The sequence below is a fragment of the Lutra lutra genome, chromosome 3 (assembly GCF_902655055.1).
Source record: "Lutra lutra chromosome 3, mLutLut1.2, whole genome shotgun sequence".
Classification (NCBI taxonomy): Eukaryota; Metazoa; Chordata; class Mammalia; order Carnivora; family Mustelidae; genus Lutra; species Lutra lutra.
Window position 1 is genome coordinate 36194412 of NC_062280.1, and position 15156 is coordinate 36209567.

The window sequence follows — 15156 nt, forward strand, 5'->3', positions numbered from 1 at the left end:
AATTCAGAGAAAACTGGTTTCATTTATGTTTTGGGATAAGAGCCACAGAGAAAAACTGGAAGAACCAGAGTGGGTTGTCTTGACCAAAGGCTTCCAGGGCTCTGAAGGAGCCAGCCTGCTTCTCTGGGTCAAGGAAGGAGATTATATCTTAAACACATGGTGGTTGTTAGTCGTTGTACCTTTCTTTTTTTTCTTTTTCTTTTTTTTTTTCCCTTCTTTTAAGGTAGGAAACGTTCTTTGGACAGAGTTAAATGCTGCTCAGCATAAAGGACATGCTGTGGAACAAAGCCTGCAGACTGTGACAAATTAACATACCCTGGACTAATGAGAATACAGAATGTAGCAACTCAGAGGCAGAACAAATACTCACGAAGGGTCTCCTTCTCTCCTAGGACTTCCTTTGCCGGGCATCTGGCCGGGATTCTTGTTGGACTGATGTACACTCATGGGCCTCTGAAGAAAATCATGAAAAAATGTGCAGGTACCAAACAAAACACCTTTGGCCTGACAACGCATTGGAAGTTCATCTTAATTTTAACGGAAACAGGGGCAACCCCAGGTTTCCCTGTGGTTCTTCTTAGGAATTCGCTCATAGGCTCTTTTTAAACCAAGAGGCAAAACAGCTGGTGCTGTTCTTCACACTGCGCCAAAGAAGGGGTGGCAAACCCAAACTGTAAACCTGAAGCTTTCTTAGGCGACACAGCAGAATGTTTCCCTTCAGCAGTAACGGTACTCCAGAACACCGAGATTTTCTTGAAAATGCAGACAACTTAAGTGGGTTTAAAATAATGTGTTCTTGGGGCGCCTGGGTGGCTCAGTGGGTTAAGCCTCTGCCTTCCACTCAGGTCATGATCTCAGGGTCCCAGGATCGAGCCCCACATCAGGCTCTCTGCTCGGCGGGGAGCCTGCTTGCTTCTCTCTCTCTCTCTGCCTGCTTCTCTGTCTACTTGTGATCTCTGTCTGTCAAATAAATAAATAAAATCTTTAAAAAAAATAAATAAAATAATGCATTCTTCTGTGGCATTCCATGGATTAATGTATATGCAAGGCAGAGGTAAAAAAGAAAAGGAAATCTGAAGTCAAGGCCAGGATTTGAAAGGAGTCGGAGTGAGCGCGTTAGGTTCTTGGAGGGCAAGATGCATATCTGAGTCCGCTGTCCTTGAAGCAGGGCTCCCGCTTTTACAAGTTTTGCTGTTGGTTGTTTGGTGTTTTGTTTGGCTTTTTTCCCTCTCAAACTGATGCTCAATGAAAATACTTTATTTAGAAATACATGAACTTTTTTTAGCCCTCTTAATTTAAAAATGCTATACTGGCTTTGACTTATAGGAAAGCTATTTTGCAAACACTTGTTTTATAGACCATATGAGTTCCAGTATTTCATCTTTTATTCATGGGAAATCTTCTGAGACTATTTTACCTTTCCTTGGACCATAAATAATTTGTTTGAACAGTTTGTGTCGATGACTGGTATTCTTGAGAACCATATAATATTCATGATATTAGAAAGCTTTCTAGGCACTGTGCTGCCATCCTTATTAGTGGCTGTGTTCACTTTCAGATGATTTTTACAGGCTGTGTTGCATCTAAACACATTCCCATTTTCCTGCATTTGCCTATTACTGCATTTTCAACGTGTGTGTTTGGAGAAGGCAGCGGGAACTGCATTTATTGAAAATGTCCAGTTCCATTATATTTTTGATACAACTTAATTATGGAAATCTAGTAATGAGCTTTGTTGCCCAAATGCTCACAGTATGAATAAAGGAAAAGAAATGATTCTTGGGAGTTTAATGTTTTCTTTCATTTTCTATGTTTGTCTGAAGTTGAAGTGGTTTGTAAAGCTTTTGCAGACATTTTACAGAATTTAGGGAAGTATTTTGATTTTAAAGAGGATTTTTCCCCACAATTATACCATTTACACTCTTAGCTTTCCTCCTAAAACCTTGCCTGTCTTCTGTGGAGACTTACTTTTTACACCGTGTCATTTTCAAAGTAATCCAATAGAAAATTAGACATGAGAAGTTGAAACAAACACTCACTGCTATTTACAAATATCTTGCAATCTCTCTGCCTGCTGTCCCCTCCCCTCGCCACCCAGCGCAACCCCTCCCCCCCCCCCCCCCCCCCCCCCCCCCCCCGCGACCCGGGAAGCTGGAGAAAGTTCTAGAGTGACCTGAGAATTGAGGTGATACAGGAACCCTGTGGAAAAGAGCCAAGTGTATGACGCTGCTGTCTGACAGGTGCTGGAGAGAAACAGCATCACACAAGAGGGTGTGCCTCTTGCTCTCCCCTGCTGGTCTCTCCCTTCAGGGCTGAATTGACCTTTGGTCCTACTGCCCTTTTAGGAATGGAGGAAGACCAGTAAGAACCTTGGATCTCCTAGCAGTCTTGTTGGGGGCAAGTCCTCTGTATAGCCAGATCATCTCTCCTGGGACAGGGGCCTCAAGGCCCTCATTACCTTGAAAGGCAAAGACCCTCTTAGGTTAACAGGAACCTCTTAGGCACTGCAGAAAGAATTGAAGGGTTTCAAGGTTCCCCACATTCTGTTCCCCATAGGGCTCGCCCCAAACAAAAGGGAGTTTATTTTAACAATTGTTTAGAAATCATTTGAAATGACCTTGGGTTTGTTTTAAAGAACCTCCTAATTGGTGGAAGGACCATCAGTTACTTTTGGCGGTTTTGTTCCATTGGTTGATGGGTCTGTTTTTATGCCAGTACCCTGCTGTTGGATTACTAAGGTTTTGTAATACAGATTGAGGTAGGGAAGAGTTAGCATGGCTGCTATCAGAAGGACAAGAGATAACAAGCATTGGTAAGGTTTTGGAGAAAAGGAAACTCTTGTGTACTGTTGGTGAGAATGTAAATTGATACAGCCCTTGTGAGACAGAGTATGGAGGTTCCTCAAAGAATTAGAACTACGTTATGATACAGCAGTCCCACTTCTGAGTATATATCCAAAGGGAAATGAAATCAGTGTCTCAAGATGTTCACACTCTCATGTTTGTTATAGCATTATTCACAATAGTCCGGAGATATGAAAGTCCATCAGATAAATGGATAAAGAAGATGTGGAGAGTGTGTGTGTGTACACATGTGCATTTGCGTGTGTGTGTATAGTGGACTTAATTCGGCTATAAAAATGAAAGAAATCCTATTGTTTGTGACAAAATGGATGAAGCCAGAAAACATCATGCTAAGTGAAATAAGTCATAGAAAGACAGATACCATATGATCTCACTTAAATATGGAATCTAAAAAAGGTGAGCTCATGGAATCAGTATAACAGTGGTTGCCAGGGGCCGGAGACATAGGAGAGATGGGGAGATGTTGGTCAAAGGGTACAAACTTCTAGTTATAAGATGAATAAATTATGGGGCTCTAATGTACAGTATGGTGACTACAGTTAATAATATGATCTTGTATACTTAAAATTTACTGAGAATAGATCTTATGTTTACATGGGCACAGTACGGTAACTATGTGAGGTAATAAGTGTATTAATTAACTTGATTGCTGTAATCATTTCATATGTATGTGTATATCACATCATCGTGTGATAGAATTTAAGAATTATATCACACTTTAAGATGTTTAAGAATTTTGGGGCGCCTGGGTGGCTCAGTGGGTTAAGCCGCTGCCTTCGGCTCAGGTCATGATCTCAGGGTCCTGGGACTGAGCCCCACATCGGGCTCTCTGCTCAGCAGGGAGCCTGTTTCCTCCTCTCTCTCTCTGCCTGCCTTTCTGCCTACTTGTGATCTCTATCTGTCAAATAAATAAATAAAAATCTTAAAAAAAAAAAGATGTTTAAGAATTTTAAGAATTCGTGTTACACAACCTGAATGCATGCAATTTTTTATTTGTCAGTCAGACCTCAGTAAAGCTGGGGTGGGGAATTTCTTACGGCCACAGTTAAAATGTTTGTTTCCTTCATGTAGGCGTTTTTTCCTCCAATATGCATTATCCCGGACAGCAGTACCACGTTAATAGTTCAGGTAAGTACTTTGTTTCATTTAATACATTTTATCTTCAAAAATCAGAGCGTTCGCTACCATTGAACTGCTGAGGGGTAATCCAGCTATGGTGTCCCAGGGTCTTCTGCACGTGTGTACTTGGGCCATTAACATGCCTGAAAGCTAGAGGGAGCCAGAGCCCAGGAAGCGTATTTGGGTGACCTGGTAGAGAAGGCCAAGGAAGGAGGGAATATTGGCCTGAAAATACTGTATGATTGGTATGAGCTCTCTCAGACATGATAAGATTCAGACTAGACCCGGCCCCTTGCTTCTCAGTCTGCAAGCCCAGACCGCCTGCTGAGTGTTGGAAGTCAGGTTTTCATCTACAATTCTCTGCATTCCACCCCACCTACACATTCAGGAAGAATCATGCCTAACTTCTGAGGCTAAGATAGGCATTCCTCTGGTAGTTAATACCATGTGACTTAAAGAAGAGAACGTATTTTTTTCTAGATGTCCTTGCAAATATGCTGAAGGGCTTCCTGTCCAAGCATCTGCCCTGTTTTAGACGAAGGCCCTTAACATGCTGGGGAGGCTGCCTGGCAGTTCTCAGGGCCAGTTCCAGCAGACACATGTTAAAGAACCCATAGGCTATGGAAGTCTGGGTGTCTTTTATAGTCATTTCACTGGAGAACCATTGGATCCCTCTGGCACTTGCTTTTAAGTCCTTTAAGGTGGATCTAAAGTAACTTTTATTCTAGGGTTAATTCTGTGCTACTACTGAGGTATCACTTTTTTGGGATCTCTCCTGAATGGTCTTTGGTCAACAAGGGCTCTCTCTTCTGGTTGGTTCTAAAGCTAAGGTCTCCCAGCCCTGCCTGAGCTCCTGGAATCATTCAACTTGTAGCTCTTCGTCATTCTTTGCCTGGTCCCATAGCATTTCACTCACACATGCATGGCTTAATAATTCAGCAAAATCTCCAGGCGACCCATGCAGGTTTTCTGAAGGTCTTTGCGTACGCTTAGTTTTCTCCTTTGCTATTCTCTGCCCTCCAAATTTCAGCTCTGCTCTCAGAGTCTGTTGCACCTGCTTGTGTCCCCTGTCCCTACACCATAGTCAAGAAAGTACCTCCAGGCCCCTTTTCCTTTCTCTCAAGGTTCAAAATCTTGCATTGCCTGTAACACAGTGTCTGAAAACATTCGTTTCGTTTATGTTCTCCAGTTTTCTACCTGGCTACGGCGGAAGAGCTAGTCTAGTCCCAGTTACTCCTTCTGGCACAGTTACTCCTTCTGGCACAGAAGTCCAGTTGCGCACCATGAGTGCGGTGCACGCAGTGTTCAGCCCGAGAGGGAGGAGAGGAGGGTTGCAGTTCCTGGACGTTATTCAGAGGAAGTGGAGGGCAAGATCTTGAATGAATAAGTAGAAGTCAAGGAAAGCAATGGGGGAAGAAAGAGCTTTTCAGGCTTTTATTAAAGGGCCTGTAGGAGATTATCCACAATGTGCGGGAGTGCCACTGAAGGGCTTAATCAGTGGAGTGATACTACTGGAGTTACATTCAAACTCTGTTTTTGATGTAGTTATAAAGGCTTGGATCATGATTATTAACTCTGGCTATATATATGGAAGGTTTTTATATATATGAGGAGGGTTTTTGTTTTTGTTTTGTTTTTAAATATATCCATAGCTTGAATTCATCCCAGACCAATTAAATCAGAATGAGGATAGAGACAGGGACTTGGACTTTTTTTTTTTTTTCCCTAAGCTTCCCAGGTAATTTTAATGAGATCAAGAACAAAAATCATAGGCCTAGATGATGGGGTTTAACTAGACTTGGAGGCCACAGAAGTGAGTGTTCCTTGGGAACACCTAGGACTTTAATGGATACTTAGTAACCACTTCTCAGCTGAGGACCATTTTCCAAGGGGGTTCGAGCACATTTGAGCCGCGTCTGCCGCCCCCTCAGAATACCTTGAGGGACGAGCATGGCTTGGGGGAGGGACAGGCAGGCCATCGGAGTGCTGCAGAATGCGATGACTGGGCTGTTCGCGCTGGGCCAGGGCTGGCGGGGCTACGCTTGGGGCTCGGGCACCATGCTCCACCATTTGAAGGCAAAGGGCACCCGGTGTATGTTGGCGCACGCGCAGAATTCCCCGATGTCAGGTAGCAGTCGAAGTCCTCGATGAAGGTGCACTTCGAGGCTTTTGCCTCTGCTACTTTGGATGATAAAAACACTAGAAACGTGGTCTGGGTACAGGAGAGGAACAGTTGCTGGACAACGCCAGCCCACCTAAAAAGAAGGGTAATGATTAGTTATTGACGAAGTTGTAAATATACTCATTTGGAAGAGCATCTGTTCCTTTTGGTTGTCAGTCCTGGATACCAGCTTACACTGACTTAAGTGTAAATCTATGTGACTAGGAAGAGGTGGGTTGGACAGGAAGACCATACTGGTTCTCTCTCCCATTGTGATTTCCCACTTTTTAGTCACTTGATTCTCTCTACTCCTCATAGAACAGGGCCCCTAACACCTGGCAGTTGATAGAGGATAAAAGACTTTTCGCCTGGTTAATTTATTAAATCCCTGAAAGTAACAGAAATGTTCCTCTGGACAAAGAGAATAAGAACATACCCATGCACAGACATACCTTAACCTATCGCAGATTCCCCAGTCCTAACGTCTCGTGTGATCTCTGCGAAACCGAAGTTTGGAAATGTTAAATCATTTGGCTAATGTCACACAAATAGTGATAAAACTGGGACTGAAAATGCAACTCACTGATTCCTTGCCTCTGCTTTTTCTTGTATTACAGGGATAGGAGATGGCCATTCTCCTGATTTATCCTTACAAAATAGGGCAGTTCCCCTTATCGTCTCCCCCCACCCACACACAATTTTTTGGCATTTATCTAAAAAAAAAAAAAAGTAAAAGGGAAAACCTCCTTTCCTCCTTCATATGGAAGAGGCATAAGCCTACCAGACATAGACCACAGGATTAAAGGCAAAAATAAAAACCCCTTTTACCTTTCTCTCTTATCCCCTGTAAGATTACAGTATGTATATTCCTTCCTCCGAAGTTACTGGATTTCTTCAAAAGCAGAGCTGTGTAAGGGCCAGGTGGCCATGCTAATGGTCATCTAGGGAACTTGTATGAGAGCCTATGTATCTCTTACAAGTAATGGTTTATTCTTAATATGGCCGTCCTTAGCTGGAAGAGTGTTTACAGGTCAAAGAACCTCATGAATGTTTAAAAAGCTGTTACCAATTTTTCTAATCTTGGTGGTGTTTCTTGATCTCTTTTGCCATGAAATCCTGGTATGTGTATAAGGAACAGATGGAGTAGTTAATAGAATAATGATAACCAGCATTTCTTTTACTACAGAGCCAAAGTATATAGCTACAAAAGAATATTAAACTGCTAATTTCATCGCAGGATATAATTTAAACTTATTTATCTTAAGTGTTTGATTGTTGGGTTTTCCAGCCATGTTTATTATGAAGATTTAAAAATATCTGATTGGGACAGCAGAACAGCTGAAGAAGTTTTTTTGTCCTAGGAGACCTGCTCTTATTATAATAGATTTTGGTAGGAGTTTTGGTCTTCTTGATGATTTATGACTGATGATATAGAACGTTTAACCACACTAGTCTTTTGGACTTAACACACTGAAGCTTTCCCTTTTATCCCCCCTATGTTTTGTCTGACAAGTACCAAATTAGGTTTTATAATATTCAGATGTTTAGAGTTGTAGACCTTGTTTCATTAAGGCCGTGCTGGGTTGGTTTTTTTTTAAATAAGAAATAACACGAAGAAAAATATTTTTCTGTGTCAAGAAAATATTGCCTCAAATTGTAGCAAATTTACCTGGCAATTGAAGCTCTGTGGATGTGTGTAGTATTTCTGGTATCTGCATAGACAGGTATTCAGAGCTTTGTGGTTATTCTGGGTTTTGAATGAGCTGAACATTTTTGAGGGTAGATGGGTAGAAGTGCTGCTTAGACCTTCTAGAAAGGATGACTTTCCACGGGGGTTTAAAAGTGGTAATGAGTCATATGGGAAAGTGCCCAATATGCTTTTTTGTGTAGCAATAAAATAATTGGTACTCTTAGGGAATTGGGCAGCCTCTCTGTTCAGGGATTGCTGAAGCATACCATGGTATTCAGTGACTTATCCGTAAGTATTCTGTTATGTTTTAGAATGGTTGCCCCTTTCTTTTGTTCTTTGTGAAGTACACATAATGATTGTATTTTACCCATTTGCCCTTATATGAAAGGTTTATTGTTGTTGTTGTTTTGGTGGGAAACAGTATTTGTAGCAATGTCATATTCTTCTTTACTCTTAGGACATGAAACTTGCTGGTGGGTGTTCCCCAACATAACAATGGGAGCTAAATTTTTTTTTTTTTCATGGTTTGTTGAGTAAGAGACCAATTTGAGGAAGGTGGTCGATTTTTAAATATGAATGCAGATCCAACTTCAGTCCTATACTATTGTGAGGATTTTGGAAATTTACTTATATCCTTTCCCTGTTCTAAATATCATGATGTTAATATTCTAATATGGGAAATAGGAGAGAGAATGTGAAAGTTGGCTTATTGGAGGTATTTAGTAAATTCCCACCAAGTTTTTGCTACTTTCAGAGCAAGGCTTGTCAGAATCAGTCCCCCAAATCCTGAACAATTTTATTTATTTAAATCATTCACTTTGTGACTGTCAAGGACATTGTAAAATATTACCAAGAAGGAAGGGTGTTGTAATAATCAGTAAAAATTGGGCTCTGAATAGATTGCTGTCCAAAGAAGATGTGCAAATGAACAATAAACCTATGAGAAGAAGCTCAGTATCATTAGTCATCCAAACCATAATGAGATACCATTAAGATGGTATGTAATTACCATCTAAGATGGCTGTAATTACAAAGATAGTAAATGGAGAAATCTGAACCCATTACCATAGCTTTGTGGAAATGTACTGTGGTACAACTTTGGAAAACATTCTGGCAGTTCCAAATGACTAAACAAAGAAGTTCCCTATGACCCAGGAAACCCACTCCTGGGTATGGACCCAAGAGAAATGAAACACATGTCCATATAAAAACTTGTCCATGAAGGTTTATAGCAGTGTTATTCACAAGAGTCAAAAGGTCGAAATAACCCCAAATGTCTGTCAATGCTGGATGTGATATAATCATGCCTGGAATATTATTTGGCCACAAAAAAGGAATGAAGTACTGATTCATGCTACAGTATGGACCAACCTTAAAAATATTATGCAAAATGAAATAAGCCAGACACAAAACACCACATGTTCTATGATTCCATATCTGTAATTGTCCAGAATAGGTATAGCTATAGAGACAGAAAGTAGATGAGTGCTTACTTAGGGCTGGGAGGGATGGGGGATGATAGCTAAATGGTATAGTTTTCTTTTTGGGGGTGATGAAAATGTTCTAACATTGATTGTGGTGATGGCAGTTCTCTATAAATATATATGAAAAGCCATTGAGCTGTACACTTTAAATTGGTGGATTAAATAGTATGTCAGTTGTATCTCATTAAGGCCACTATAAAACATAATCAATAGATACATATAACATGATAAATACTATGTAAATGTATATAGTTACATTAGATTATCAGCTGAAACTAGATCAGTGTGTTTTATTATCATTTCATTGTTTATATGAAAATACTTTTGGGGTGCCTGAAGATTTTTAATGGAAATAGTTAAACTGTTTCCTTTTTAATCTTGTATTTTATTTATAACCAGCACAAAAGTAAACTTTAAAATAGCCTCAGGACCAATTAACAAATATTCTGAATATGAAATCTTAATTAACCAGATTCTGCCCTATAGTGTTCCTTTTTTTTTTTTTTTTGACTTGATTGTGTGTGTGTGTGTGTGTGTGTGTGTGTGTGTGTGTGGTTTTTCCCCCCTGTAGTCTTAAAGAAGTAAGAAATTTAAACTCAGGTGTGTACTCAGTTGATGATATGGAGACCTATGACACAGGACTCAAAGTAAAGGGTAGGAATGTTCATCAACAACAAAAAGCACATTAATTAAACATTTGCAAACTCATCCCCAAAGGGTATGATAATGAAGGAAAGAAAGAGTAAAGTTAAACAGACTCTTACAACTCTTTCATTACACGAAAATTAGATTGGTAATCTTTTGGGGGAAAAATTCTCTTCCAAACAAATTACATTAAAGTGCGCAATTAAAGAAGATATAAGGAATAAACTCAAACCAACTTAAAAAGATTGATGAAAATACCTTGCAAAAATGAACTCTGCTCTGTAATTGACCCTCATTAATGGGATATGTAAGTCTGATACTTAAAGCATTATTTAATGAGCAGGTTGTTTCTTCTCTCATTTTATCTAGCAACCAATTTCTTGAAAGTGCTGTTAATAGAAACTATGTTCTTTGACATAAAATTATAACTATAGATACATCGCCTTGTATATCAATGTAATGATTACTGTCCAAAGCATCACACCCAGCACAGAAATCCCATGGTCTCTGCATTAAATGTTAGTCTGCCTTTCACTGTATGGATCCACAAGACAGAAAGGCTTTATCAACTATCATTTCAACCATTGCCTTCACTCCAGGTAGGACTTCACAGAGAAGTCACTCCAAGTATTGTATAGCTCTGAATCCACTCCAGATGAAAAGAGCTTATACCAGCCCCTCTCCGGTACCCCTCAGACTTTGTAAATTCAGATCTTGTTCCTCTTCGGCATGTAAGGACTCACACACGCGTGTCCAGTCCCACGCTGGGCACTGTGGGTACAACAGTGATAAGACTGTAGTTGCCCACGCTCATGGAGGACTTCTCCATTTGTCATCTTTCCTTATTTTGAGGGTTATAATTGTACTCAAAATGATGATATAGATTATCGTCTTTGCTTATAAATACGAAGAATGGAAAGAGCGGTACGTGGCCGTGTTCTATAACCCTTTCCTTGTGCCTGTAGGCTACTCCAGATATCAGGATTCTTACCAGTATGGCTGGCCAGCTTACTCTGAAGAAATACCCAGGAACTATGATGCCTACACAGCAGGACTGAGTGAGGAGGAACAGCTGGAGAGAGCACTAAGAGCCAGCCTCTGGGACCGAGGTAGGAATGTTGTGCCCTTCACTTAATTTACAGCATACCTCACATGGTGAGATGGTCTGAAAAAAGGACTATTTGTAGCAAATTAAACTTGAAATAGTTTATAAAAAGGATATGTAGATGAAAAAAAATGTGTGCAGATTGTGATTACCAAGAATGGGGTGTGATACCATATTCCCAGCAACCTAAGCTAGTAAGGTGCCAGACTATGTAGGTATTGTTAAAGTTGGTCTTTTTATAGGCCCGTGGCGCTCCTCAGTGCCTTGGTGTTACAGTTAAGAAATCTAAAAAAAAAACTGAGGTATGTGAAAAAAGGAGTTTACTTTGGATTTCATATCTACAAAGCAGACTGTATGTCACTGTGTATATCAAAGTGTTGCCCACAGACCTTCCCCAAAGTCATGTGGACTGCTTGGTAAGAATTCAAACTTAGGGTTCTACTCCAGACCTGCTGAACCAATCTCTTTGGGGGCAGATCCTAGGAATTTGTATTTTCAACAGGCCTTCCAGAAGATTCTTTTATGGATTGATGTATGAAAACCACTGCATTTATCATGCCACTTTTGTGTGGGTTTGACTTGCTACTGTTATTATGGCTTTAGTAGTGATGAAAAACCATCTGTTCATTCAGTAAGCATTTATGAAAGTCTTGACTATGTTTTGTGGTCTGCGTTGGGTACCATAGGGAATACAGAGAGGTAAAAGATGTACTCTCCCTTAAAAAGTTCACAGTCTCAGGTAGAGGAGATGCCTGCGAGAGGCCACAAGGGACAGATGACCATAGTATCAGATGCTCGGGTGGGAGTGCTCAGCTAAGAGAGGCTCAGGCTAAGTGCTAGATGCAGACAGGAGGGGCGAGCTCTCCCTTCACTAGGCCTGCCAGACTCTCACAGAGGACTGGGATCTTCAGCAATGTGTCAGGTTTACAGAGATGTGGGCAGGAGTCAGTATCACACAGACAGGGAAGTAAGGGCGCTATCAGTCAGCCCTCACTTTGGAACAGGGCCTTAAGAGAAGAAGGGGAAGAAAAGTGGAAAGCGAGGCTACGGCCTGATCACAGAGGTCATAGAATCAAGGAGGCCAGGTGGAAAAGAGACCCGCTAAGTCCTGGAAGTGTCAGTGGGGTCCTGTGTGTGGGCGTGACATGATCAGAGCTGTGCTTTAGGAGTCTGGCGTCGGTCATTCCACAAACAAGGATTGAGCACCTGTTGGGGGCCCTGCACGGCGCTAGATGCTAGGGATGAGTGCATCATGACCACATGGCTTCCGACTTTGAAGAACACAGTCAACACCAGCAGCGTGCATGGAGGTAGCATGACGGCGGCCATCTGAACAAGAAATCAAAGTCCAGATGAGGAAGCGGGGTGGAGGGAGGGCCGGGGAATGGAGAGGAAGAGAGAAGTCAGTATTCTTTGGGTAAAGAGTATCGGAATTGTGTGCAAGTCATCTATTACTGTATAACACATCACCCTGACATGGCTAAAACCAATAAACATTTCTTCTTGCTCTTGAGCGTATTTGGCAGCTGGCCAAGCTTACGGGATCTTGGGCTGGCCCTCGTGCTAAGGTGTCTACAGTGGGTTGCGTGGAGCTGGCTGCCCAGGGTGACCCGACTGACTTGCCTGAGTGACTGTCGTCAGAAGCGATGGTGGAGGTGAGGTCACACACCCCACCAGGTCCAGCAGGCTGGTGAGGGTCATCTGCCAGGCCTCTACCCAAGGGTTCCAGGAGAGTAGAAACCAGCAAGGCTTGTGCTAGTGCCTCACCAGTGCCGCTGTATTTTGCCGCCGCCACAAGTCACCGCCCAGACTCATGGGATTCAGTAACAGACTCCGTCTTTTCATGGCAGGAGCTGCAAAGTCGCACTGCAAAGAGCATAAATAGAAGGAAAGGTAGAGAATTAGGGCCATGCTCATAATCATTTTATTGCATATACTCGATGTTTTGCTAGCATCACGATCACAAGCAGCATGCCTTAGCCTTTCTAGAGTTGGGGGTAGGGCCCCAGAGCCTGTACTAAAATAAATTTTCATGGTTTTATTCCTACGCACACAGGAGTTTAATCACCATTAGGCGAGGCAGGAAATCTGGAACAAGTAAGGTTGGAGTGAAGCTACTGAGCATGGACTTTGTACCAGACTTCGTTTAGGACTACAAACGGACAGTGGGAGAGAATACTTTGAGGTGCTGTAACTATTCTGTATCTTATTATTGTGGTGGGTACAAAACTCTGTATTTGTCAGAACCCACATACCTATACATCACAAAGACGGAATTTTCCTATCCAGAAATTTTCAAGAGGTAAATAAGAATTAATAAGGTACCTAATGAAATAACTGGTGGTCCTGCAAAGACCATCAAGGACTACAAAAAGCATCACTTAGAAGGTTCCTGAGAGGCAGGACAGTGATGACGTGTCGTGTCATGGTGGAAATGCTAAGAACAAAGGGAGAGCTGGACCTTTGCGATGGAGAGATTTGGCAGTCAAACACCTGAATGCCGCATTCAGGCTCAACGATATTATCCGTGAGGCGGCCTGTTGGGTGTCTCCCAGTATGATGTGGTATGAGGAGCACAGCATCATGTTCTTGCTGTGACGTCTTCTCACTACAAGTATTTAACCTAATTACGAGTCTTCCAGTATAAGCATCAATATATAGGAGCTGCATGGGATAGAGGAACAAGCTGAGTAACACCATGGAGAAAATAATCAGATAAAACATGGGATTTCTGCAATTCAATGAGAGTGGTCTCCTGGGGAGGGGGGTCCATGTCAAAAAGAAAAAAAACAGGGTGTGGTGTTTTTTTTTTTTTTTTAATTTTTATTTATTTACTTGACAGACAGAGATCACACGTAGGCAGAGAGGCAGGCAGAGAGGAGTGGGAAGCAGGCTCCCCACTGAGCAGAGAGCCAGATGTGGGGCTCGATCCCAGGACCCTGGAATCATGACCTGAGCCGAAGGCAGAGGCTTTAACCCACTGAGCCACCCAGGTGCCCCCAGGGTGTGGTTTTTTATTAAAAGGAAATAACAAACATAATATGAAAAGCTTGAAAAACTGACTACAAAACCTTTTTTTATGAAACGGGAATTTTGTATTTGGGCTAGATATTAGAATTTGTTAGGGAAGTAATCAGACTTCTTGGATGTGATAATGGTATTGTGGATAAGTAGCAGAATGGCCCTTATTCTTGTGACATACACGCTGAAGTATTTAGAAGCAAAATAATGTGATATCTGCAACCTACTTTGGAAGGTCAGCCGAAACAACCCTGTCCTCTCTCTCACCATCCCTCCACACGTACTGCATTCAAATTAATTTGGAAAACACTGCCAAACTATGAACATATAGCAAACTGTACCCTGTTAAAGACCCAGAATGGCACTGGTATTCTGATGATTCTAATTAGTTCTGCAGTTAGGAGACCAGTTTATTAAATTAATGTTTTCTAAGAGCCTATGGAACTAGTTCCAAGAAAACTGACCTGAGTAGACTTCATGAAGTGCATTATACAGTAACAGGGGGCAGCAAATGAATTAGCTTTATAAATTGTTTATATTGACTTTAGTTTTATTTTCTGTAAAACACTTTGTGATTTCCTTCTTAACAACAAGAAACCAAAGAACCATTGTTTTAGCCTTAATACTTTTTTGCCTTTGTTTCTCTATGGAAAAAATACTTGTTTGAGTTTTATTTTATAAAATTCTGGCCATATATACATACTATTTTGTACCTTACTTAGTTTCATTCAGTGTTACATTGTAATCAGATTTTCATACCACTGAAGGTTTGGAACATACAGATCCTCCGTGTATTATCTTCGATTTATACTTAAGTATGTTTTTTGGAGGGGAAAGTATGCTATTTGTAAATAGTAATTTTAAAAAAATTGTACATTGAGATTATTTTTTTCCTCTTCTTTAGTCTGTTGACATACGGAATTATTTTGATTTTCAAAGGCATTCCCAGGATAAGTCCCACCTGGTTGTGCCAATTTATGGCCCTCCATGGTGAAAACGCCCCATGCCCCCAGACCAGAGCTGTATTCTGCTCTGGTTGGGTGGAATATTCCTTACACTTTAATTAG

At 41.3% G+C, this 15156-nt stretch overlaps 1 protein-coding gene across 6 annotated transcripts in view; it reads left to right on the top strand.

Moving 5' to 3' along the window:
* RHBDD1 (rhomboid domain containing 1) overlaps nt 1–15156 on the top strand; it is a 125257-nt gene that overhangs the window by 62970 nt on the left and 47131 nt on the right. For 5 of the 6 annotated variants that reach the window (XM_047721155.1, XM_047721160.1, XM_047721156.1 and 2 more), the window contains exons 4-6: nt 393–481; nt 3936–3992; nt 10929–11072. In XM_047721155.1, coding sequence (XP_047577111.1) covers nt 393–481; nt 3936–3992; nt 10929–11072 — 290 coding nt within the window. The remainder of the gene's footprint in view (nt 1–392; nt 482–3935; nt 3993–10928; nt 11073–15156) is intronic. The other variant, XM_047721159.1, reaches the window with a different exon arrangement.